This window comes from Nannobrachium achirus (assembly GCF_963921795.1).
Source record: "Nannobrachium achirus genome assembly, chromosome: 2".
Lineage (NCBI taxonomy): Eukaryota > Metazoa > Chordata > Actinopteri > Myctophiformes > Myctophidae > Nannobrachium > Nannobrachium achirus.
The window spans coordinates 35460745-35486477 of NC_137811.1; the positions used below are offsets into that span (position 1 = coordinate 35460745).

At 40.7% G+C, this 25733-nt stretch overlaps 1 protein-coding gene across 2 annotated transcripts; it reads left to right on the top strand.

The window, feature by feature from the left end:
• The first annotated feature begins 224 nt into the window (after window positions 1–224).
• On the top strand, window positions 225–18572 carry fli1rs (Fli-1 proto-oncogene, ETS transcription factor-related sequence). Of its 2 annotated transcripts, XM_080751751.1 has the most exons (10): window positions 225–385; window positions 9293–9498; window positions 10081–10247; window positions 12155–12358; window positions 14600–14677; window positions 15363–15431; window positions 15922–15984; window positions 16075–16122; window positions 16411–16497; window positions 16989–18572. In XM_080751751.1, exons 1-10 carry the CDS (start codon window positions 368–370, stop codon window positions 17510–17512), a joined length of 1464 nt encoding a protein of 487 aa, XP_080607877.1. In that variant the 5' UTR covers window positions 225–367; the 3' UTR covers window positions 17513–18572. The 2 variants fall into 2 exon arrangements, with proteins under 2 accessions (XP_080607877.1, XP_080607878.1); XM_080751752.1 differs by lacking the exon at window positions 16411–16497.
• The last annotated feature ends 7161 nt before the right edge of the window (window positions 18573–25733 follow it).

The window sequence follows — 25733 nt, forward strand, 5'->3', positions numbered from 1 at the left end:
ATGTTAGGGGCTTAGGGCCTATTGCACTTTAGTGATTACACAATAAGTAATTGGTGATATGCTACTAATACAAGGCCTGTGCCAACAACAGCAGTGTTCTAGTTTCAGTGTGAGCTTCAAGGCACTGTTCTTCACAGTGACTTCACTTCCCAATTTAGAGAGCGAGCGAGAGAGAGAAAAAAAAAAAAGAACGTGTCATCCGGTTATGGTCTCTGAGAGAAAATTGCTACTGCAATGGTTTGCGCCAAAGAGTAAATGCTCCCCTCCATGAATTGATGCGATTAATAAGCAGACGTTCAAAAAGGATCGAGATATAGCGTCAACGTTTCCAAAACGACTAAATGACAAAGACTGAGAGGTTTCTGCAATGGACTGTACGATAAAGGTAGGTGTTTGATCTGGTTTTAACATTCCACCCACATCAGTTCTCTGTTTGCTGAGTGAGAGAGAGGCAATAGGCGGTGATGCGATGAGGTCCCCACTCTTTCCTTCTTGTACAAAATTTCCTCTTCCTTCCCGTTCGTGGTTGTATGTCGGCTCTATAATAACACAAGTAACCACTACATCTTCTTTACACTCACATACAAACTAATTGGTGACTCGTAGGCCTATACGTGTAAAAAGGACGGATTTCCCAAAAAAACACGCGTTTTTAATCGCTTCATTCGATCAGGGTGATCTACTTTATATAGGAGGACAAAAAAGACAGGACGAAATATATATATTTTTTTAATTTTTACTTTCTGTTTATTTTATTTTTTTGTGCACACTGTAAACATCTGTTGCAAACTCGATTTAATTGGGAATAGCAAGGACATTATGGTGCGCTGCTGCAGGTGTCTGATGGCGCCATGGACCCAGTTGGACACAATGAGATAAATCTCCAAAGAGACGAAGGATCACATTTATACATTCCATGAGGTGACTGATTATTTACACTTACATACTTTTCTTATTCGTTATGTCGCAATAATATAGAAAAATAACATAAAAGAACAATACATCGTATCTCTTAATATTGATACATTATTTAATTTAAGTGGAGGCAAAACATATGGGGCCAATTCGGAAAGGAAATTTGAATTAAATGTTTAACATTCCTCTAATGGTACAACGCAAAGGAGCTACTTTATTAATCGATTTGGGGCATTTCTGCACCGAGTATGTAGCCTACACAAGAATGCAAGGCCTATTGTGCGTAGGCTTATCTTTTTAATCATTTGAGGGTATGAAATATTGCCTACATAATCCTTTCACTTTTGGGGGCGCAAAATGTGTAGCTTTTCGATGCAGTTGCCTACCGCTTGGCCTCATATAGCTTACTGTAGGCTACATCTAAGTTTATATAAAACACAAATTACGTTTTTCTCCATCCAGCTTGAATGAAAGACTGTTTAACTTATTAAACTAGCTTATTAAAACGGAGAGAGAACGAAATCAAACGAAACTAGGCCTATAATATAGACTATTTGTTCTTAAAATAGACATTTAGCCTATGCTATAAGAACTAAATGGACATTTAACCGAATTTAAAATAGACTGCAATTGTACTGCATTTAAACAACATTATTCCATAATTGGGTTTCAATCAGGCCATTTTATAAACGATTGACAGAGAAGATGTGTCATTGCCTCCCTTGCGTGGCCATGACACGTGCACACACACAGCTTTGTACATTTTCAATTGATTGATTGATTGATTGAATACTTTATTAGAAGTTTGGGAAAAGGTAGTTCACTGATACACGGTCAACTAAAAGGATAAAAGACCATGAGAAAGCTATTAGGCTTGTTTAAATTGGTGTTCTCCCCCCCCCCCTGCAACATTTATGCTGTTCAGATACATGTTCTGGTGGTGTGCTCTCTTGTGTTAAGTTGATGTTGTTTTTTTAAAATAAGGTTATTTAAAGAATAATTTATAGTTGCAAACGGGAGTGCTTGTTGTCAGGTGTCGTTATCTGAACCGAGCAGGCTTCCTGTCTCAAACCTCAGACTTTCCGCACACATTTCCGCTCCCTGGACGAGGAAAAAAAAGAAAAAAGAAAAACCCAACAAAGGCTTGCCAAATAAAATTCAGCGGATAAACTGAGTCAAGGCATTGTTTTACATTTGATTCAGGCATGCAGTGTGCGAATTCTGCGAAACCAATCCCTGAACGAAATGTGCCTCGCTTCGTTCGCATGAGGCCTACCCTATTGTATGCCCTGGCCTGTGGTGTAAAGTAACTTCTAAATACAGTTACTTAAAGGTACACTTGCAGTTTTTTTTACTCAGGTAAGTACAATGTTGAGGTATTTGTAGGCTACTTTACTAATTTTCAATAGGCCTACTTTTACTTCTGCTCCACTATCTCGGATCTAAATATTGTACTTTTTACTCCACTTATTCGAAAACTTTAGTTACTAGTTACTTTGCAGATATAAATTATAATACTATACACATACATAAACCACTTTAGCCCTATTTTATACAGATCTACAAGCTCACAAGCAACGTGTTGTGAGCTTGTAGATTTGCTATTTTCAAACATTTTGTACTTTTAATTTGGGTACTTTAAGTACATTTTGATGCCAGTATTTTCGTTCTTTTAGTCAAGTATATTTTGAATTTGAGACTTTTACTTGTAAAAGAGTATTTCTACATTGCAGTAGTGATACTTTTCCACCACTGGTTGCAGGCCTACAGTTTTTTTCGTGCTCCCTCTCAGAGGTCGTGATGTTGCCAAACTTGCCAAAGCTCAAAGTTGTGAAAACCACATCGTGTTTGAAGAGGCAGCTGCTCACGCCTTTGCAAAATCAGCTCGACTGAACTTTTACTTCTGCTTTCTTCTGCCTCTGTCTCAAACAGGAGAGGGACACTGTTGTTGCTTTGTACATTTTGTTAACATGCTCACCAGCGTGGCACAACACAGTTTGTTTTGTGTTTTTTAAAGCAGCATGAATAAAGTGTATATACAATATAGCCTAGATCACAAATTGTGACACCAGTTTGCCAAGTTCTAGCAGGTAATTGAGTAGTTTGGAAGCAGGTTTTGGTAAAAAACTAAAAAGAGTTCAGTGTGTTCAATCATAAACAAACATTAAACATACACCCACCGTGACCCTGATCACATGATGGACATGATTAGAAAACCAGAGCTAAAGGCCCATTGTCATCTTTACTTAGTTCATTGATAGGCTATAAGAAGACATCTAAAAATGGCAACAGGAAAACAGCATCTGGTAATACAATACATATGCTAACGTTTTTTAATGGCAATAATTATATAAAAAAAAAAACAGACATTTATAATGTTGAAATGGAAATAATATCTGTTTGTCACAACAAGGATTGAAATGTCACAGTCACTGTACCTCCATTGAGCAACACCAGCTCTCATGTGTTGGGGAGTGGGCAGCTATAAACAAAAAAAAAAAAAAAATATATATATATATATATATATATATATATATATATATATATATATATATATATATATATATATATATAATATCTCTATTTGAATAAAACATGGGGAACATCTCCTCAAGGTATTTAGGAAGGAGGCAATGGTGTATTTCATTGATAGCACCAAAAGTCATCATTGCAGTCCATGGATCATGTGCCTCCATAATCAACCAGACAGAGTGGGGTTTCCAAACCAAGAGGAGGGGCAACATGGATGCTGTGTGAATATGTTCAATTAGCTGGAAAAGGTCTGCTCTGTGACTAATGAGTTGACTTTGTGATTTTTGTTTATTTTTATTGGAGTTTTGGGCATACCAAGGTATAATTTCACAATTATAACATACAATATAGAAAAAGGGCAGCAGTATAATATAATGAATAATACATATAAGTACAAATATAACATAGGAGAAAAACAGAAACAAACAAACAGTTACAAACAACATGAAAAAACAAACAAACAGAACCATAAATAGACATGACTTTGTGACTTAAATCAGTGTTTCTCAACCTTTTTCTGCATGGGCACACTTTTCATGTCCCAAGAATCCATGGGCACACAAACATAATACGGGGGTGTAAATATCGTCACTGTCGGGACTCGAGACGAAACCGTGTATTTCCAAGTTTCAGATTTGTACGTTTCTTCGCGAAGCAAAGCCCTGCTTCATCATACAAGGCCGTCGCACAACAGTAGTGAAAACAGCAGATCTACAAGCACACAACGCCTTGCACCGAGGCGTTGTGTGCTTGTAGATCAGCTGTTTTCACTATAGATTAAATCAATTTTAAAATGATAAATACAATATGGCTTTCAAGCAGTTTCAAGGGGCACACTTGACCATTCTCAGTCAGGGGCACACCAAAGATCCCCAGGCACAGTGGTTGAGAAACACTGACTTAATAGCTGTTACAAATATACCCTGGCTGGTATTGATTTATAACGAAATATTACACAATAATAGGCTTAGGTACTCATATGAAAGAAAGTTTCCCTGATGTATTATTACTGCACAATGCAAGTACAATTTTCAAAAAGTAGCTACAAATCTCACTGTATTTTTCAGATTTATAACATAATTAAAGTAAAATAAGGTTACTATATAATCGTATGACTGCATGCTGTCTTCCAATCCAATCCAGTCCCACTTTATTTATAAAGCACATTTTAAAACAAGATAGTTGACCAAGTGCTGTCAGACTTGGTTACAGTAGTAATGAGACATGTTGTAACAAATTAAGCAGCAGCCACTAATCAGTGACAAGCAGGTGATGCATGCTTCATGAAGCTGATAGCTTGGGCAAGACTACATGATGCAATCTGTATGCAAGCTGCTGACAGGCACCCACTCAGCTTGAGCTGATCACTATCAGAGAAGAGAGGTCTGCCAAGCAAGCCGAAAGGCATGGGGAGACTATGTTTTGCACCCTGTCTGTCCGTGCGTCCGTCCGTCTGTGCGTCCGTCTATTACCAGCTAATCTCCGGCACCGTTTGCCTGGTCACAGCCAAACTGTGCACACACTCCCTGGATGCCACTTCAGAACCTCTGCCCCATTTTTCACATGGGCCTGTTCTAGCACCATCATGAGGCTGATTTTTGCAAAACTCATTTTTGTAGGTCTACTCCTACAGATTTTGTCAAAAAAATCACGCAGATCAGTACACAACTACACAGTATCTCTAATAGTCATGTGATCAAGACGGATCTAATTGGCTAACATTGGCCTCGAAAGTTTACAGGATTGGTCCATTTTGAACAAAATGCCTCAAATCATGAGCGCAACATGCTATTTCCATGACATTTTGCACACACATTCATGAGGAACAAATGCCACACTTTTCACATTGGCCTGTTATAGCGCCACCAGCAGGTCAAACTTTGCAAACATATTTTTGGAACAAAATGCCTCAAATCATGAATGCAGTGTCCGATCGCCGTTACAGGCAAGAGTGACCAGATGTCCCGGGACTGTCCCGTTTTCAAGCTGCGTTTCCCGGCGACAAATATAGTAATAGAATATAGTAGCTGTTTTCAGTTGCATAGACATTTATCATGCTTTTTTCCTGAAAACATGCTCACCTAACCAATCAGAAAACATGAACAAATTCATTGCGTGTCTGAATTCAATGCTGAGGGTTTTGTCAATCACTCACTGCCTGTATGCAACCCTGCGTATGTGTGCATGCACGAACGTTAGAGAATGGGCACGCGCATGCGCGGTAACGTGCGCATTGCTTTTAGGGTCCCGGTTTTAGGCAACAGTGGTTCGTATCCCCGTTTGAGCGGCTGAAAATATGGTCACCCAATTACAGGCAGAAGTAGACATGGCACCCTTTTCACATTGGCCTATTATAGCGCCACCAGGAGGCCACAATAACCTACCTGACCTGGCGGAGACCTGTGCTCGGAAGAGCACTGCTTCTAGTTCACCATCATATTATTTAACAGTATTTAAGCTGAGGAGTATAATTGCTCATCAAGTCTGCACGCAGTGTAACCTGTCCAGGCGATGTTTGCAACGTTGTTTTGTGTCACTGTGCAACAGGTCTTGCTAAGAAAGAGAAACATTGAACAGGAAGTCAGTTGTGGCTTTGGCGGTCAGGCCACATTTGAGTATATTTGTATCAGCGTGCAGGGTAGAAGGAGAGCACGAAGAGGAGGTAGAGAGAGCAAAGAAGGGGAGGCAAAGACTGAAGAGCGGGAGAATGTGCTTGTGACTGTGGTTGCATTGAGCGTGTACCAGGCACATGCACACATAGACATTTAACAGTCTGTAAAAAGTGCCCTCTCCAGACCATGAATGCCGTTTTCACTATGGTGAAAGAAATGCAAATGCCTCCTTTCCATGCCATACCTGAAGGCAGCATTCAAGAGAAATGCCTTTGTCCAAACTCTCCTGAACTTGAATCTAGCATCTTATGTTGAAAGAATTGCCCTCTCTGTGTAGAAATCCATGCTATACGCCACATCTCCAGTATTGCCTTTTTTATGCTTAGTTTAGTGTGGTATAGAGTAACGAAAATAGCCGATCTCCAAGCTCACAACGCCGCGTTGTGAGCTTAGAGGTCTGTTATTTTCAATATTTTCACCAAAAGGCCCTTTTAGAAATGTCAGCCCCTGCCTCTCTAACATTCTCTGCACGTCCCTGGCGTGTACACCAGAGAGTGGACAAATGTAACCAAAGGGACTCATTATAACAAAGTTAGCTGAGCCTGAGGAGACAATGTCAGAAGATTTCAATAAGAATGGAGTCTTTTCCATTTGTAAATACACAATATTTGTCGAGTGAATCGTGTTGAAAAGGGTAATACATTTTGAAAAACATAGTTACAGTGTTCTGTTCTATTTGTTCTCATGACAATTTGCTGCCCATGCAAAGCCTCTTTAATATATGTGCTGTGACAGCCAACTGTTTCACTTCTGCACTGACTCAGGGCCTCAGAAAGACACACAGACACACCATGAAGCAGGTTGAGAAAGCAGTGGACTGGGGTAAAGAGGGCAGCAGACGAGATAGTCAGTATTAATACAAAGAACAGTCAAAGAAAATGATGCAGAACAGATCTCGAAGCTGACGTGTTATGATATAATTTTGTTTAGACTTTTGTGGTCTGAATTAAAGAAAGACCTAGGATTCTTCTGTAAAGCTTTTGTTTTTAGAGTGAAGAGCTTTGTTCCAAAATGAGATGAATGTACATAGAACTTGTGCATAGAGGATTTATTTGTGATCTTTAGATATTAAGCAATTATAAATTGGCACCAAATGACTCAAGGTAGGTCAAGAGTGTGGTTTTGACCTACAAAATATTATGATTTAGAGAACAAAAAGTTTGCTCTTTTGTAATTAAATTAAGAACAAGATGTCAAACTATTTATTATTTCTAGTTTCAAAACAATAACAGATTATAGCACCATCTTTCTGCACCATGCATTAAGATTTGTTTTAGGGTACAGCACACCAAAGTTTAATTCATTTTGCAAAAATCCTCGAATGGCAAGAAACCACTCCAATCCCATTGAGAAAATGAGGGTAGAATCCGCCCTCAGAGATAGAATTAAACTTTGGTGTATGAGGGTACCCTAACAATACAATTGAGCTGAAAAAAACCCAAGACATGGCACAGGCACGCACACATGTGCACACACACACACTCACGCACAATAGAGCCACCACACTTAGAACTTCAATCAAGACTCCTTGCTGTCCAATGAATTCCATTGCTCTATCCTTTCTACCCTGACCATGGGTGCAAGAGTTGTTTTCCACTTTTAAAATGACCCACATTTTTTTTACACAGTACCCCCCCGCCCTGTTTCCTCTCCCTTGGCCTGTGCCAAAAGGTTTCTCTGCACATGGGGGCCAGGTTTCCTGTGAGCCACTGAAAAAGCACGGCACTGACGTACAAGGACCAAAGACAATACTCAACTCCTCTAAACAAACATGCACTTACACACACTTAGACTGCCTTGCACATGCACACAACTCACTCAAACAGTCAGAACAACAGGTCTTGTCCTTAATGCTTTATCCACCTTACAGACACACACACACACACACACACACACACACACACACACACACACACACACACACACACACACACACACACACACACACACACACACACACACACACACACACACACACACACACACACACACACACACACACACACACACACACACACGGTAGTTGCGGTGTTTGAGGCCTTTCTCGGTGCTAAACACAGGAAGCAGCGCAAAGAGAGACTCAAATCTTGAACAGACTCCACCCTGTGCTAAGCTCCACCAACCTCAATCCTAACGAATTCAAGCATAAAATGGAGTGATTGGAGATAGCATAGCAACTACTGTATCATCTCCTAATCTGAAAGTTTGCACATAGTTCACTACTGAAGCTTCCAATATCATAACTTTGAAATGACTTACAGTATCTGAGGAAATCAGATTTTTATAAAAAAGTATATAAAAAACATTTTTCTTTTACCATTTTATTCTTAATTCATTATTTTATTTTTATTTATTTCTTTGTTTTTATTAACTTTTGCAGTTTTACAGCCTTACAGATATTTTATCTTGCAAAGCACTTTGTAATCTACTATTTTGCATATCCATAATCCATATTGCCCTTGTAATTTTCAGTTTTGATTCATGAACATATCAGACATAAAAAGGGCAGACTTTCTCTTTTGTCTTGCCTCCCAATCTGTGATGTCATGGCAAAGTACTGCTCCAGGAAATTGAATGCTATTACTTTTCCAGAGACGAGGATTCGATTACATTTTCAGATGTGAGGGCTTTTCCAAAGATGAGTCTGAAATTCCATGTTCAGATGTGATGTGATGTTACCAGCACTATCTATGAAGATCATTTGGAAATAATATTTCAAATACATGCTTTCAGATCCATCCAGGCAACACAGCAACAGCCACAGGCTCTAGATTCTAGCATGGTAGATGAAAATCCTAACCAAAGACCTTTTACACAAATATAAAACATAACAAAATTGTGGAAATAGCAGAGCCACAAGCTCACAATGTGGGCTGTGAGCTTGTAAAGCTATTTTTTATTTTAGAAATATAATGAAATAAAAAGTAATGTTGAAAAAAGGGATGCCATGCAGGTTTAAAGAGGTTAATACTCAAGGATTGGGAAAGCTTTTGATATTCACTCTGCCCATTTCCATGAGTCATATTCACCTTTGATTTGCCTATTGTGAATGATGTGGCACCTGTTGCGTGAACACACATTGTATAGTGACAATGTCAGTTTCCCTGCACTCAACACTGTTGTGACCCCGTCTTACCGTAATGGCTGACTATGTTCTGGCCTCTTGTGAACAGGAAGCGCTGTCCGTGGTGAGCGAGGACCCGTCCATGTTCGAGCCGCCCTACAGCACAGCCCCCGCCATGCTCATGAAGACGGAGATGACGTCTGCTGGGGGATTCAGCCAGGCCTCGAAGCAGAGTCCTGATCCCCCTGAGCCTGACTGGGTGGGGCAAGGAACGCAGAACTCCGGGAAAAGAGGCGAGCATGTCAATGGAACCAGGTGAGGAAGGCCATGATGAATCACATTCCGAAAAGCTTATGATGGACGTGTCACACTCAATGCTTGATGACGCTCTATCAGGAAGAGTGGCATTCATTTGTCGGTCACGTCATTGGCGCCAACAGGGTTCCCACATGCTCTACATTTCAACATTATGGTATTTCTTTGGACTGTAATTAGCCAGAATTGAAGTTTATGCTAGTGTAAATGGTAAATGGTGCATTTATATAGCGCTTTACAATTATTGTGCATTTCATTCACCCATTCACACACACATTCATACACCGATGCAATGCAAGGCACCAACCTGCTCATCAGGAGCAATTAGGGGTTCAGTGTCTTGCACAAGGACACTTCGACACCAACTCTGGGGGAGCCCTGGATTGAACTCTACCCTCCACTATACCTCCTGAGCAACTGCTGCCCCAAGTATAGTAGAGTAGTAGTGTTTGTTTCCATTTCATTTCTTTGCATATAGGTTTCGATTGGAATTACTGATATTTCCCAAACCTTACAAGATATAGAAAATCATCAATGACATTTTTTATATAATTTACATGCTCTCTTGTTTGTCGTTTGTAGTCGTGAGTCCCCAGTGGACTGTAGTGTCACCAAGCGGTCCAGACACATGAGTAACGACGGGGCCCAGATGGCATACCAGGCCACCTACACAGAGGCCCGTGCCAGTCCCCAGGCCAGCAGCCCACCCATCACCACCACAGATGAGAAGAGGGTCATTGTGCCTGCAGGTGAGTTGAGTCACTTGTACACTTGTACTTTCATTTCTCCAATTTAAAATCCTCAATATTCCTCAAATCCTCAAATTCATTTAAAGTCTGACAGCATAAAATCAATACATTTGGGTCCAATTTTACACCCTGAGTTAGCCTAAATAAACACAGAGGATTACTGTGCAGCATCATATTTGTCACATGATAAGCTAGTTTGTGTTTCACAAGAATTGGCACATAATTGTCTTGTGCAAAGTCAATCAAGAGATGGGAATGAATACGTACAGTGTGGTCTTAATTACATTATCATAAATATATAGAAATAAAAAGTTATTTTATCGCTTATTTGTGTCGATGACAGAGCAAACATGTAAGTAGAGTGTAATTTGCGGATGCAGTCTATTTCCTGTTTAACCATCTCACTTCATCTATGTTTCAACCACAAATTATCAAAGGTTATTTTTTGTATAAACCCCAATCAGGTTTCCTGTCTGTCAAAAAGTCCTTTGGTGTATTTGTAAATTAATCACAGAAATCACATAGTTATGTTCACTTATTGTAGGTTATGTTTTGTCTACTGCACTCAACTATGAGTAAGTGAGTCTTCTCAAGAGTTATGCTCTGTATTACGTTGGTGGTGCTTTAAGCAACACCCAGGGGCGTCACAAGGGGGGGGGGGGGGGGGGCAGTGGGACTGAGTTACTAGGGCCCAAGGTGGCTTTAAAATAGCAGATCTAAAAGCTCACAGCTCGCTGTGAGCTTGTAGATCTGATGTTTTTGAAAAGTCGTGAAAATGTGTGCAAATCTTTGAATATACAGCTGTATGTATTTTTTAAGCGAACATTTGTAACTCAAATTCTGCTTAAATATTTTGAGATGGGGGTCCGTGGCCAAATACATGTCCTTTTGGGGGTCCTTCACATGAAAAAGTTTGAGCACCACTGACATAGAAACATAGGTTTAAAAAAAAAAAAAACATAGAAGGATTTGAAATATTCAAAAACTACAAGCTCATGGTGCCACGCTGCGAGCTTGTAGATCTGCTATTTTCCAGTAGTTAAAGCACAAAATAATGTGTTCCCAGTCTAAATGTTTTAAACTCCCTCCCCTATGAAGAACATTAATGGGGGGCCCGCACTGAATCCTTGTACCCAGGGCCCAGAATTTGGTGCGACACCCCTGGGTGTAGGGGTTCCCTTAAATGTAGTAAGTGGACGCAGATAATTAGCCAGTGAGTCATTCAAGCTAACCTGCTACATAATAATACACGGATGTTACATCACTGATGTGTTAAACAAGGACAATCAGAACCCAAGGGTGTGGCGTCTTCTGTACAAGTCTCTCAAACTCTGCTCATGTAGGAATATTATAGGTTGCTACTGGAAATTAACTGTGTTCACAAACTTCACATACCTCGATAAGACCAACAATAATATTAGTCAGAAGCATTAAAATAGCCAGCATAATGGGGAAGGTATCATAAAATCTTCCGATACCAGTTTGTGTAATCAGTGGTAATACTGAAGTAGCAAAACGGTCAAGAGTTGGTTGGCACAAAATGTTAATAATTGTATTCATACTATCAATTAATGACAAACAATTACAAATGAAATAATATTAGTTTAAGTAATGTAGGTTATTAAAATAAATCAATTACACAACACTGACATGTGATTCTTTCTCTGTTTCTGTTTAACATGTGATCCCAGGCACGTACACACATACAGTAGACATCAAAGAGGGCTTGAGCCCCTGCCCTTTTACTGTGCCCTCTCCATGAATAAGTACAGAAAATAGCCGACCTCCAAGCTCACAACGAGCTTGGAGGTCTGCTAATTTCAATATTTTCACCAAAAGGCCCTTTTAGAAATGTCAGCCCCTGCCTCTTTAACATTCTCTTCACGTCCCCATGTGTTCCTATCTAGACCCTGAGGTATGGACACAGGACCACGTGCGCCAGTGGCTGGACTGGGCCATCAAGGAGTATGTCCTGGAGGAGGTGGATGTCATACTGTTCCACACGCTGGACGGCAAGGCGCTCTGCAAGATGACCAAGGAGGACATGATGCGTCTCACGTCCGCTTATAATGCAGACATCCTGTTCTCACACCTCGCATACCTCAGACAGAGTAAGGCTCGCCCTTATGCTCATAACCAAATGCTGGCTGATAGCGTTGTATGTGGTTCTGTGTCGACTATGTGCTATCTCTAAGCCCTATTTTCTGATAGTAATCATTACTATAGTGCGTTTCTCCGGCTCTTCAGTAAAAAGAAAATACCTTTTTTTGTGACACACCAATTTCAACCAATCAGGAGAAAGAGATAATGTATCAACTAATGCCCCCAAACTGTGGAATGAACTCCCCATTGCACTTAGAACGGCAGACTCACTCCATAGCTTCTGCCGTGGTCTGAAGACTCACCTCTTCGAACTCCACCGCAGCCCATAGCGTTTACTGTAGCACTTGCCTACCCTCAATGACCACACATGTAATTTAGCTAGCATTGTTATGTATATATTGATTTATATAAAGTTATTTTATTTTTTATTTTATTTTACTGAATATGTGCTTGGTCTACCTACGCTTTTTCTTAGATTACTATTTCTTAATAATTAATATTAACACATTGACCGCCATTTTAACATACCTCCGTACTCCCACCTGCCATTCGTCTCCATAGACTTCCATGTAATTGGGTGTGCACGGATCATGCACACCTATGCCTAGATAATGCACCACGTGTGTCCACATTGCTCACAGCTTTCAAACAAAAAAATCAGAATGGAAATCCGTTCAGGCATTCATGAGATAACAGCCACTATGTTTAACAAAGATGGCTGCCAAAATGGCTGCCATGCTTGAAAGATGGGGTTGCTATGGGGGTTAAACATGCAATTTCGCGATTGCTATCATGCCTAATCCATTTTTTGGGGTCAAAAAATTTTTTTGAAAAAAAAATTGTTTTGATTTTTTTTTTTTTTTTAATTCTCGGGACTATCGGGCCTGGCGGGGAAAGACATTGGAATAATCTCGGGACTATCGGGCCTGGCAGGGAATGAGTTAATACTTAATATTTCAATGTATTGATATTGATGCACTAACTTGCTTATTGTAAGTCTCTCATGATTAAGAGTGTCTGCTAAATGCCTAAATTGTAAATTTTAAGTTCCAGTTCCAAATTTCATTTGAATTTTATTAGCAATTTTCTTCTCTCAATTTCACTCCTTTATCCTGTATGAGTTCTCTCTCCTGATTGGATGAAATTAGTATCACAACATGAAATTATCTTTTCTTTTTACTAAAGAGAGAGAGAGACAGGGAGAGCACTATATACTTTGCATGTGATGATAAATAACAATCTTCTACAAAATAGCTGATTGTGACCATACTGTAGGTCGCAGTTAACTATGAAAACCGGCACATCTTGTCCACGTATCCGGCTATCCACGTATCTCTGTAGGTCACGCCTAACACGGTGGTTCCCCTGACACATCACTGTGACATCACAGCTGTGATGTCAGGAGATCCACTCTTAACAGAATAGGTTTGCCGCTCTGACATCACACTCTGGCTTAACTGTGATGGCACTCTAACAGAATTCCTTTTATGCCCATATATGGAGTTCCCTGATGTCATCAATATTAAGCCCATATCTAACAGGACTTCATATGGGAATGCCCATATATGGAGGCCACATCGGCCACATACCATGCTAAAGAATCCACATATGGCCAAGACAGATGGCCAAGACAGCCCATATCCGTGTGGCTGGTTCTACAGACAGGGATCTCCATGTATGGGCATTAAAGGGTATGATGTCAGATGTCATAGACATCATAGGACTTTCACATAACGAAGACAGCCCATATCTGTGTGGCTGGTTCTACAGACAGGGATCTCCATGTATGGGCATTAAAGGGTATGATGTCAGATGTCATAGACATCATAGGACTTTCACATAACGAATAACATATTTTTTTTATAATTTGTAAACCTTTTTAACCTTTATTCAATCAGGCAGATCACTGAAAAACTAATTCTTTATTTATGTCTCTTGCGGCTGTTTTTCTTTTGAAGTGTAATCTGGCTTATATTTATGGAGTGAAAGAAGTAAAACTCTGTAGTTCAGGTTATATGCTGTTGTCACCTGGCGTACACTAGTCTGGGAATTTGTAAAGTCATTGTTGGAATCACGCCACAATATTGCATTCATTGGCATGGCTCACATTCACACCAACAGATACAAAAAACAAAGTTGTTGTCCTTTAAGTACGCAATGAGCCAATTTGACTCAATTATATTTAGTTAAATATTTTATTGGTTCTTTATTATTATTTCTCTAATATTTCTATTCCATCTATTCTATAGGTAGCCCAACGTTCTCCTACCCCACGACAACTCCCACCAACACCACGCCACAACAGCCAAGACTACAGGTCAAAGCGGGTAAGACAGACTTCTCACACTCTAGACTCTCCATCAAACACTTGATTGTACAGGAAATGAATTACTGGAAATGAATTTCATTCTCAAAGCCACGAATCTTTCAAGAGCATAACACGTATGTGGGTGTCACGAGTCACGACCCGGCAGACATAATAATATAGTCCGTCTGAGAGCCGAAAAAAATTGGGTGTGAATCGTCCCGGAGAATTTGAGATCGCAATCGTGATCCTATCACAAAAGTACAGCAGAGAGAACTGCTTGAATGATTTAGGGATGCAAAAATAATGTGTTAGAGTTTCAATACCATATTACATAGTTTCAAGAGTGCAAAGGTTTCTTGGCACAGCGGTGGCCTTCGATGAGGAGCATGTCGGGTCCACAACTCAACAGCCAGTTTCAGAGAGGAAACAGCTGCACCGGCACAGGAAATGGGGACTATGGGTCCCACTTTGGGACACAATTGACAATCTTGTGGTGACATGGGTGGCCTTAACAAAAGAACAGTCACCCTAAGAAACTGTGGGTCATCTTCAGCTCTCCCAAGTCTGTTGTCAAACTCATATCATTCCTCCTTGGCCTCCATTTATGGGCTTCCTTCCCAGTAGTGGCACTGTCTACTTCAAAGGCCTTTTTGAGCCCTCTTCCTGTCCTTGTCTAGTCTCATCTTTGGTTCTTGTTTATCTAGAGAATACCTATGATGAGATCAGTCGCAGGAGCAGTTGGCCAGCAAACACCATGGCTACAGTACCAAAAGGTATGGCATTATGAGCTGTATGCATGAATGATAGTTGAACGAATTGTTTAGCTCAGAAAACTGTTCTTTACAGATTCACATTTGAGTAAATTAAACCACAACGATATGCAGCCCTAGCAATAAGCCTTGGGAATTACGTCACTGCATGTCAAAACAAGTCAGCCCCCCCCCCCTTCACACATAGCCAACAGATGCACAGCAAACAAAACAAACGTAACTACTATTGGTCATTTTGTGAGTGAGGTCACTGCCAAAGTGTGTTAATAGCTCGGGAAAGCCTAGGTTTTATGTCAATAGATCTTAGCGACAGGCCAGATTTTGACAACATGCCTTATAAAGGATGGGGGGGACAACATTGATGGTTGACATGCACACATTTGTCTGTAGCGTTACATCTCAACCTCATACAGTTAATCGTATTTGTCGTGACAATCAAATTATATCACACAATGCAGCTTTATGAAAATGTTTTTAATTTCCCTGTTTTTAGGTTCTTCCATGGAGCACCAACACAATAATAGAGTCACAGAACCTGCGCCAAGAATTGTGCAAGGTGTGAATTCCAATCATTCCTATACACATCAATGTTTGAAAGGGAAAATAATATGAGAACATTAATTATGTGATTATTTCTTCCTCACAGACCCATACCAAGCATTAGGGCCCTTAAGCAGTCGACTAGCTAACCCAGGTAAGCATGAAAGCATGCATTCAACACAAATATAACTGAGACCGGAGCAAATGAGGCCTTTACACTGTCTGCTCTGGTTTTTTGAGTGAGTTGAAGAGAGCAGGCCAGGGCTGAGACATGGCTTATACACAGAATGTAAGCTCCTACAGTACATTCTGGGATTGGAGTGAACGTCAAAGCAACAATAAATTGCCTCGTTTACTCCCCAATATGCACAAATCAGGCCCAAACGTTTGAGTTGCCTCCCTCTCATCCAAGTGACTATTTGCCCTACTGTTTTCCTCACAGAAGGCCAAGCCCTCAACTCCTCCAAGAACCGAACAGGCAAACAAAGTTCAAACAGGCTCCCTGACCCCAGCGCTCACAGGCCTGTGGGTAGGTTACTTGCCGCTCATGCCCTTACTTCCTCCATGGCACACAGTGAAAAGGTCACATTTGGTGAAACATAGGCTCTCATCTTAAATGTATTTCTAGAGCTGTGAAAGACATGTGATAGGTAGCCATGGTAAATGTGGGATGCTGTCCTTAGTTATCAAATTAATGGATGCGTGTGCGCGCACACATCCACACACCCACACCCACACCCACACCCACCCACACACACACACACACACACACACACACATTAAAAACGAACAAATATGGGAAAGGGCTAAGCATAGGAAACAGCCGTAGTCTTCAATAAGTCAATAGTAAGCTTCACTTTAATTCGATTAGATGTAATGATGTTTTGTACAAGCAAGTTCATTTGAAATTAAACATGATTGTTGCACTACCCCAAGAGTCTTATTAGCATTTTCATGAACGTCGTATGATGTCATGACAAAGCCCTTATACTATACTTTCCTACCCCTTTTACCCCCAAGGTTCAGGGCAGATCCAGCTGTGGCAGTTCCTGCTGGAGCTCCTGTCTGACAGCAACAACGCCAGCATTATCACCTGGGAAGGCACCAACGGGGAGTTCAAGATGACGGACCCGGACGAGGTGGCAAAGCGCTGGGGGGAACGCAAGAGCAAACCCAACATGAACTACGACAAGCTGAGCCGCGCTCTGCGCTACTACTACGACAAGAACATCATGACCAAAGTGCACGGCAAGCGCTACGCCTACAAATTTGACTTCCAGGGCATCTCGCAGGCACATCAGAATCACTCGGCCGAGGGGGGGATTGTGAAGTACCAGACTGAGGTGCCCTACGTCCAGCCCTACCACAGCCACCAGCCCAAAATGAACTTCATGGGAGGGCACCCGGCTCCTATGTCCGTGTCCCCTGGGAACTTTTTCGGCCCCCCCACAACATACTGGAACTCACCCAACAGCCCCATCTACCCTGGGTCAACCATGCCTCGACACCCTGCAGCCCATTCCCATCTTAGTTCATACTACTGAGGACAAGGCATCTCGTGTCACAGTGAAAGTTGGCAGAAGAACCCAGACACGCTGCAAGACATGGTCTTGTCGAAATGAAGGTGATATGATGCTATACTGTAGTCTGTTTAAAGGGGTGTTGTATATAGGGATGGGACGATAATCGTTATCGTTTTATGTAAGTGTTAAAAAACACTTATATTCATTTAAATTTATTGTGAAATTACCCTCCGTCATGCACTTGGATCAATAAGCCCTATTCACGGCCCGCCCACTCAGCATCCCCCTGTTGCTGAAGTCACGTTTTGAAGGGGTAAAACCCTGTTAAGCCCATAGAGTTAACACAGAAATAGCAAATTTAATGCAATTTCCGAATAGTAAAGTATAAAATACAGCTAGCACAAGATAGTAAAAGGCACAAAGCATTATAATTTACTTTACCGTTCGAAATAATGATTTATTGGCTTTAAGTCCAGCTAATTTCCCCTTCTAAATTGACGTCACACCAGGAAGTTGCTGAGTGGGCAGGCCGTGAATAGGGCTAATTCACCTTTTATTTGCCGAGCTGCATATCCGGTACCTTTTAAGCCCTCTATAATTGGTAAAACGGACCTGGAAATCACTCTTGAACCTTTTTTTTCCACTCTTGAACATTTTCTCCACTCTCTACCAAATCTCTTTGCCAAAAGATTGCCGATCTCTTGTTGATCTATTTTTTGGTAAATGTTCCGCCCCAGGATGATGGATGTTAGGGATATTTGGATTATCGCGATAATATCGTAAATAATAATCGTGACATGACATTTTCATATCGTCCCATCCCTAGTTGTATAATGTACAAAGGAAAAGTAATGTTAAATGTAATAAGCCATATTCTACTACGTCAGTGGTCATTCCTGAACGGGGTGGATTATCTAATGTGATTCAGTTTATTAAAAAGCCAAGTAGCTGGTTTGATAGTAGTGGTTGTGAAGGCAACAGCCAAATGGTTAATCTGTAAGTAGCATTCTCACCGCTTTTTTATTATATCTTAAAGGTCATTTTTTTTATAATCATTGACCTGACATTTGTAAAAGTTAAATTGTACAGAATCTTTGACACCATGTAGCAATAAGACATTTAAGCTAATAAACGCTTATACTTGAAAATTGACTCATGCAGTGATTTGTAAGGTTTGAAATGCTTGATCAGTAGGTCTTTTATTGCTGAACACCACCATTTTCTTCCATGACAGGGTGCTTTCACATAATGCCCTGTTTAAAACTAACCAAACTGAGTCCTCTTCAAGTGGACCAAGAACAGAAAAATACTTTTTCATAGATCACGTCATAAGACTTGTTTGACAGCACGATCATCAGCGTTTTGTAAATATTGTTTTCAATGTTGGATTCATGTTAATGTGAGTTTCATAAATAGATTATTTGGTTAAAATAAGTGTAAATACGGTAGCTCTATATTGAGATAGTATTCATTCAGAGTAGAACAGGAGTCTCCATGTCTCGCCAGCTCTTTATTTTTACAGAAAATGCATTTTCAGGTCATACTAATTTTATCCAATCAGGTTAGAGAACTCAGACAGGATACAGGTTAGTGAATATGGAAGAAATTACAAAGAAAATAGTAGACAAAATCGAACTGGAACACTAAAAATGAAACTGATAAATGGGCTGAAATTTTTCAATCCACCTGAAAATCTATTTTTTGTTTATTCAAGAGCAAGAGAGATGGGCAGACTTAACATGTTACTGAACAAACACTCAATAGCAATGATTACCATCAGAATAGTGTTTTAACCTTTTAACAAAAAAACAAAAAAACGTTTTAGCCAAAGAATATCACTAGCCTACCTTTAAACCCTCAATACTTTGTACTGTACTTGGTTTGCTCTTTTCACCCTCTATACCAAACCTCTTCGACAAAACTAGCAGAAAGTCTTCAATCTCGGGCGCTCGCTGGCCTAGCGGTCCAGGCGCATACCACATACCCTGACAGCGCGTCACGGGCTTGAGTCCCAATCCTGACCTCCTTTGCTGCATGTCACTCCCCATCTCTCTCCCCGTTATCCGTATCTACTGTACTATCAATAAAAGTCCCCAATCTTTTTTTTTTTAAAGCAGATCTAAAAGCTCACAGTGTCATGCTGACAATGGTGACGGTGATTAAATGAAAAAGAAAAAAGTTCCCATCACACAAAGATTTGCCTACCTCCCTGTAGTAACTCTGGGGACCCCCTAGGGCAGTAGTTCTAAATGATTCATGCCAAGGACCCCCAAATTGATATATTTGGCCATGGACCCCATCCGAAAATGTTTTGTGCCACAGACCTCAGAAGAGGAAATGTCAAATTACTCAAAGATTTTTCAAACACTTCCAACAGTTTTCAAAAATGTTCCAAAATAGCAGATGTACAAGCTGCCAGCACGGCACAAAATGACACGCTGTGAGCTTGTGCATCTGCTATTTTTGAATAGCCAACGTATAAATGCATCAAGTGGTTAAAATGATTGTATTAACACATCTGCTGGGGACCACCTGCAACACCCCCAAGATCCCCACTTTGAGAATGCCCTCAGGACCGCACATAGGCCTATGTGAACCTCTAGTCTAGGCCTAGACTAGTGGTTCACATAGGCCTATGTGGTCCTGTGTGGTCTTAAGCAGTTTGTGTTTGTTTCAAGGGCTGAAACTGGACATAATGTGAAAGCGCCATGGATACGTCATAAATACACTTGGACAGAGTTATGTCATGAACTGAAGTCAATAGAGGAAAAAGTTAACAATCTATATATATTTCAAGAGTTTTATGTGCCTACTCAAAAAAAGAAAGAGGTGTCAAAACTCATGAAAAGCACACCAGTATGTGTTCCTGTTTAAGTATTTATTTGTTGAGACCAAAGATATCTTCAAATATCCTGCGTGGTTTGGTGACCTCCTCCACAACAGCGGAGCCCTTCACTCGTCTGTCAATTCCTTCTGCCTCCTTCCATCTCACCCCCCCAACCCCATACAGCCATTCCAACTCCTCATCAACCATGGCAGTTTTCTTTGTTATGGCTAGCGCATTTCTGGTTGTAGTCGTCATCTCTGTTGTCGTCATAGTTGTTGAGGTCGTCTTCCTCTTTCTTGCCATTGTGGCTGTCAGTGTTGATGTGGTTGTCTTCCTCATTGGTGCTGCGGTGGGCTCCACTTTACGCTCAATCCACCACGCTTTGCTCCTAACCATCTTGGTCTCTGGAAAGCAAAAGGTTTTAATTGAATGATATCCTACCTGACTCTAAATGTTCAGTTGATAGAAACAAATAACTAGCAATGTTAAATATTGTACATACTACATACAGTATATTGATATTTCTTACCAGCAGAGGCAGTAGAGCTACATTTGGATTTACAGCAGGAGCACACAGAGGCTGGACCATACAGTTCCTCCCATCTGATGGGATGAAACAGATTTGATGATGATTTTTTTAAACCCAAAACAGATAAAGACAATTTAAAAATAAATATTTCATTTTACTTATTTATGTCAATAGTTTTGTTAATCAAAAAATTAGGCCTACATATATCCAGAGCTCACCTTCCAGCTGTTGCGTTGTAATTACACGACTTGGCTGTGGAAGTGGGGACAGAACTCTCCACCGATACTGCACAGTGCATGAACATTACCTGTGGAACAGAAATGTGTGCTTTGATTTTATAGACCAACTTGTCTGTAATATACCCTCCCTTTTATCCAGCCTGTGATAATAATGCAACAGTCCATATTTAATGGACTGTTGCATTGTACAACCCATACCATAGTAGGCCCTTGGGCAAAATACAATTAAATGTGAGTTTAAATTCATAATGCAATCTAGCAGCCCAGTTACTTACTTTCCCTGTCATTCCTTTAAGCAAGAATGCATCCACAGCGAACCTCACAGCATTATTTTGGTACGGGATGAAACTGGAATGCCCCTCCTTGCTCTCAACCATGCACCTGTACCAGGACAACCAGATAACATGGGCGTTATGTTGTGCTCTACCATGTGAGGTGGGCTGAGCATAAGCAAGTAAAACGGTTCAGTCTATTAGTGAATGAGACATTACTTTACCCAGAGTTCTCTATGACTGGATACTGGGGCTTTGCAGTGTGGGACCTCTGGTGGGTTGCATGACAGGACTGGACATATAACCTCTCATTTATGCTCATGGATGGAGCCTCAATCTGAAAGTACATGCGCTTGCCAAGCACATACGTTTCCACTAGGGAAAGTCTTTCCCACTGAGCTATCAGAGATGAATGGTCACATTTAGAACAGTTGTGGGACAGGACCCACCAACTAGGTCCATTTATTTATTTTTGATAGCAGGCACATAAAATTCTTACCATTTCGTGCCGTGAGACCAAATTTGACCCTGTTCTTCATTGGCTTGAATACCTTGTGCATCTCCATCTTCGGTGTGTAGCCAATTTTATAGTTATACATGTATCTGAAAAGAATGAGTGTAATGTTCATCTTTCAGACTAAGGGGTAAAATACAATAAGGACCCTATTATGATCCAGGTCTTATGCCTTATGCCTTAACTTCTTTACCTTTTTTTCACTATTTTGAAAAACATTTTTAAATACTTCAAATGCTGATCTACATCTGCACGTTGTGAACTTGCAGATCTGCTATTTGAAATATTTAAAAAACAAAAACAAAATAGTAAAAAAAGGCAAAGAAGTTAAGCCATAAGGCATAAGACCTGGGTCATAATAGGGCCCTAAAGCTGCAACAATTTCAGCCTCACCTGTTGTAGTGACAGGCGATGGACAAGCTGAATGGTGCAGTTCGCCTTATTGGTCCAGTAGGTGTCGGTGGATCATACCGTAGAATGTTTGTGTACACCAAACGGTTGTTGATTATCTGTTATGTAAAGCACGTGGACCTACTAAGATCTTCCTGAACTTTAAGATTTGTTTAAATTAATGGAATTATTTCGCTTAAAGGACAACTTCACCCATTTTCAACCCATCTTCAAATATAATTGGTCCTCACTCCTCACTAATGCTCATTAATACAGAACGGCAGGCTTGTATTCCTTACATGCTATAGGCCTAATGGAAGCCATTGTTCTCATGATAATAATACATCCAAATATATATTTCTTTAAATCTGGTTTAAAAAAATGTATCTGCCTAATGATGTCACTGGTACGTGGGTTTCTGAACTGCCCACATCCTCTGAGAAAGAGTAGAAATTAAAGGTGCCATTTTATCATGATTTAGTGAGGACCGATTATATGACAGGTTGAAAGTTGGTGAAGTAAGTTGTCCTTTAATTTATTCATTAATAAAATAAACTCACGGTTGGCTTGTCTCCGCAGAGCCCAATGTCATAGTCAAAGTAAACGAGTTCCGCTGTGATTTTACTGGCTTGGCATGTGCCCAGTGTGAGTTGGGAAGGTGAGCCTCCAGCAGCACCCAGAGAGCTCCTCCGAACCTGCACAAGGATCTTACTGGAGTTGCACCGAGCCGTGACAGCAGGACACTCATCGTCATCAGGAATGCCCGGCGGTCTCACATTGGGAGGTAGCGCCAGAATGAGCACATCCCTTATGCTATCTGGTATCTGCTCACGTCCAGTCCCGGTGGTGGGAGAGAAATGTTCTTTTTCGATGAGTGGGAGTCTCGAATGTATCATGAGCGGTAGTTGTAGACGGTGCGTGGACAGCTTGTTGTTCCCAGAGGCCTTTGACTTCTTCACCACAGAACCACATACTATGGTCACCAGCGAAGAAGCCAACACCGTCACGATACTATAGTTGATCAGAGCTAAGCAGCCCATTGCTAAAAGTTGTCACTTAATCAGCAATTATATATAGATTCAAATGTCAAACCTCTCCAAAAACATTTAGGTGGTAACACATGGTCAGGTGCCACAGGGCCTAGTCTTGCGTGGCCAGACTGTTGCCTCCCACAATTTGCAAATGCTTCCGTATCCACACGGTTTCCCAAGGAACTTACTGGAGAAAAGGTTGTTTGTTAATGTGGGCTTCACTTCCTCGACACAGCTGATTCAAATCACTTAACAAAGCACCATGCAGAGATTCAGGTGCCACAGCAGCAACAGCAACCAGTCAGAATGAAACGGCTAAGAGGAACAGGAAGTGATGCCCAACTTTCATGCAACGGCTCATGGGACACTTGAAACTTGTGGATTGCATTCAGAGATTGTGGAATAGTTGTCTGGCTACATGAGACTACACTGGGCCCAAGGCCTCATTTATACACTGGTAACCAAATCCAGCCTGAGTCAGATCTGTGCCATATCCAGATGGGAATCCGATTGGTCTAAATGGTCACATGGAACAAATCAGATTCCAATCCGGATGTGACACAGATCTGATTGAGGTTGGATTTGGCTGCCTGTGTAAATGGGGTCTATTAGGCCTCTACTGGCTAGGCATGGCAACAACAAAAAAATGCCTCCAGTATAATTATCTAACTCACTGTAAAAGGATCTTCAAGTTGAAATGTGTGTTATTCAGTTTGCGGCTTTGCGCAAATTTGAATGACATTCGCAGTAGCCTAGTAGTAGGCTAAGTGATTTTAAATTAAATTAAATTATATATATATATATAATATATATATATAATATTATATAAACAATCCTACCATGCAACTTGATGGGTGGGTTGAAGTGGGTTTCAAAGCTAGATCACTATATTATCTATTTGTTTCATCAATGTCTATTAAGAGATTTCAAACGGCATGAAGTATTTCACAGGTTTTTATTTCAAGTAGGTCTCTAGGCTACCAAATTGCCTCCCAAGTGATGCTGCAGCTTTGATGGCTTAGATTTGTTTCACATCACTATCAGTGTTGTACAAATTAGGCTATATTTCCTAGTACTATATGTTAAATTAATTTGGTCAGACATTTAAATTGAAACAAAAACAACACATTCTATCACACAAACAATTTGCAGCCCCCTGTAATCTGAGGATGCCCTGTAGAACCATTTTATTTTTTAAGACAGGAAGTCTCCAAGCTATAGTGTACAATTGCTTTTGTTGATAATGCATGCATAAATAAAGTATAGGCTACAGTCATTGTAGTAGATGGCAGTCAGTAGTATAGGCTATACTACAAGTAAGCAATTACATTAAGAAATGCTTGATATCCATTACTCCCAGGGACGGATTAACCATCGCGAGGGCCCCTGGCCTATAATTTTGTAGGCCCCCCCACCCCCTACCATAAACTCCCTCCCGACGCGCACTATCCAGCTCAGATTTTAAGCCATGATGATCATCGGTGGGACAAGAAAGCACCTGTAGACAACATCTGTGGGACAAGAGAGCACCTAGACAACATCTGCGGGACAAGAAAGCACCTGTAGACAACAGAGGAGGGGGCCACACATTTGATTTTTAATTAACAAATACGTTTAATTTGCCCCAAGGGCCCCTGAGAGCCAAAGGCCCCTGGCAACGGCCCCACCGGCCCAATGGTTAATCCGGCCCTGATTACTCCAACACTTGGACAAGTGTGTGCACAGTGCACACAGCAAAATCTTGAGCATTAATGTATGTACAAATGGACCCTTGCAGATCACATTTTACACTCTTTTAGTATGGCTTATTGCAGTGGTTCTCAAACACTTTAATGCAGTGATTTTCAACCCTTTTCATATCAAGGTCCATTATTTATTGGGTATTTTATCCACAGACCACCATTTGATGAGATTTAGCCTCTCAGACCCAAAACAGAATATTTTGTTGTTGTTGGATAAGATTTTGTCCATGATTCCATGCTGTCTTGATGAGGTACTAATAGGGGACAACAGGCTAACGGTGATCAAAGTAACAATTTATCAACTCTCCATCATTTAGCTGGGGACCACCTGTAACCCCCTCAAAGACCAGTGAATCACTGGTTGAAAACCACTGCTTTAATGTCACGGACCCCCAAATTAATATGATGGCCTATTTGGCCGCAGACCCCCCCACCTGAATATGACTTGTGCCAGGGACCCCACTTCAAAAAAGATTTGCGTTCTGAAAATGTTTCCAACATTTTACAAATTGCTCAAATTTTTTCAAGATTCTTTGAAAATAGCATATTTACAAGCTCACACGCATTGTGATCTTTAAATAGCCAACGTAGGTTTAAAGTGGCTAAACTGATTTTGATGCAATATGAATTCATTTTGCTGGGGACCCGCTGGAACCTCCTAAAGGGCCCTACTTTGAGAACCACAGGGCTGTGCACAA

Bases quoted from the DNA above. Each gene is read 5' to 3' on its own strand.
- fli1rs (XM_080751751.1), top strand. The intron at 12,359-14,599 runs GTAAGGCTCGCC...TCTATTCTATAG, and splicing joins CCTCGCATACCTCAGACAGA to GTAGCCCAACGTTCTCCTAC. The intron at 16,498-16,988 runs GTAGGTTACTTG...TTTACCCCCAAG, and splicing joins CAGCGCTCACAGGCCTGTGG to GTTCAGGGCAGATCCAGCTG.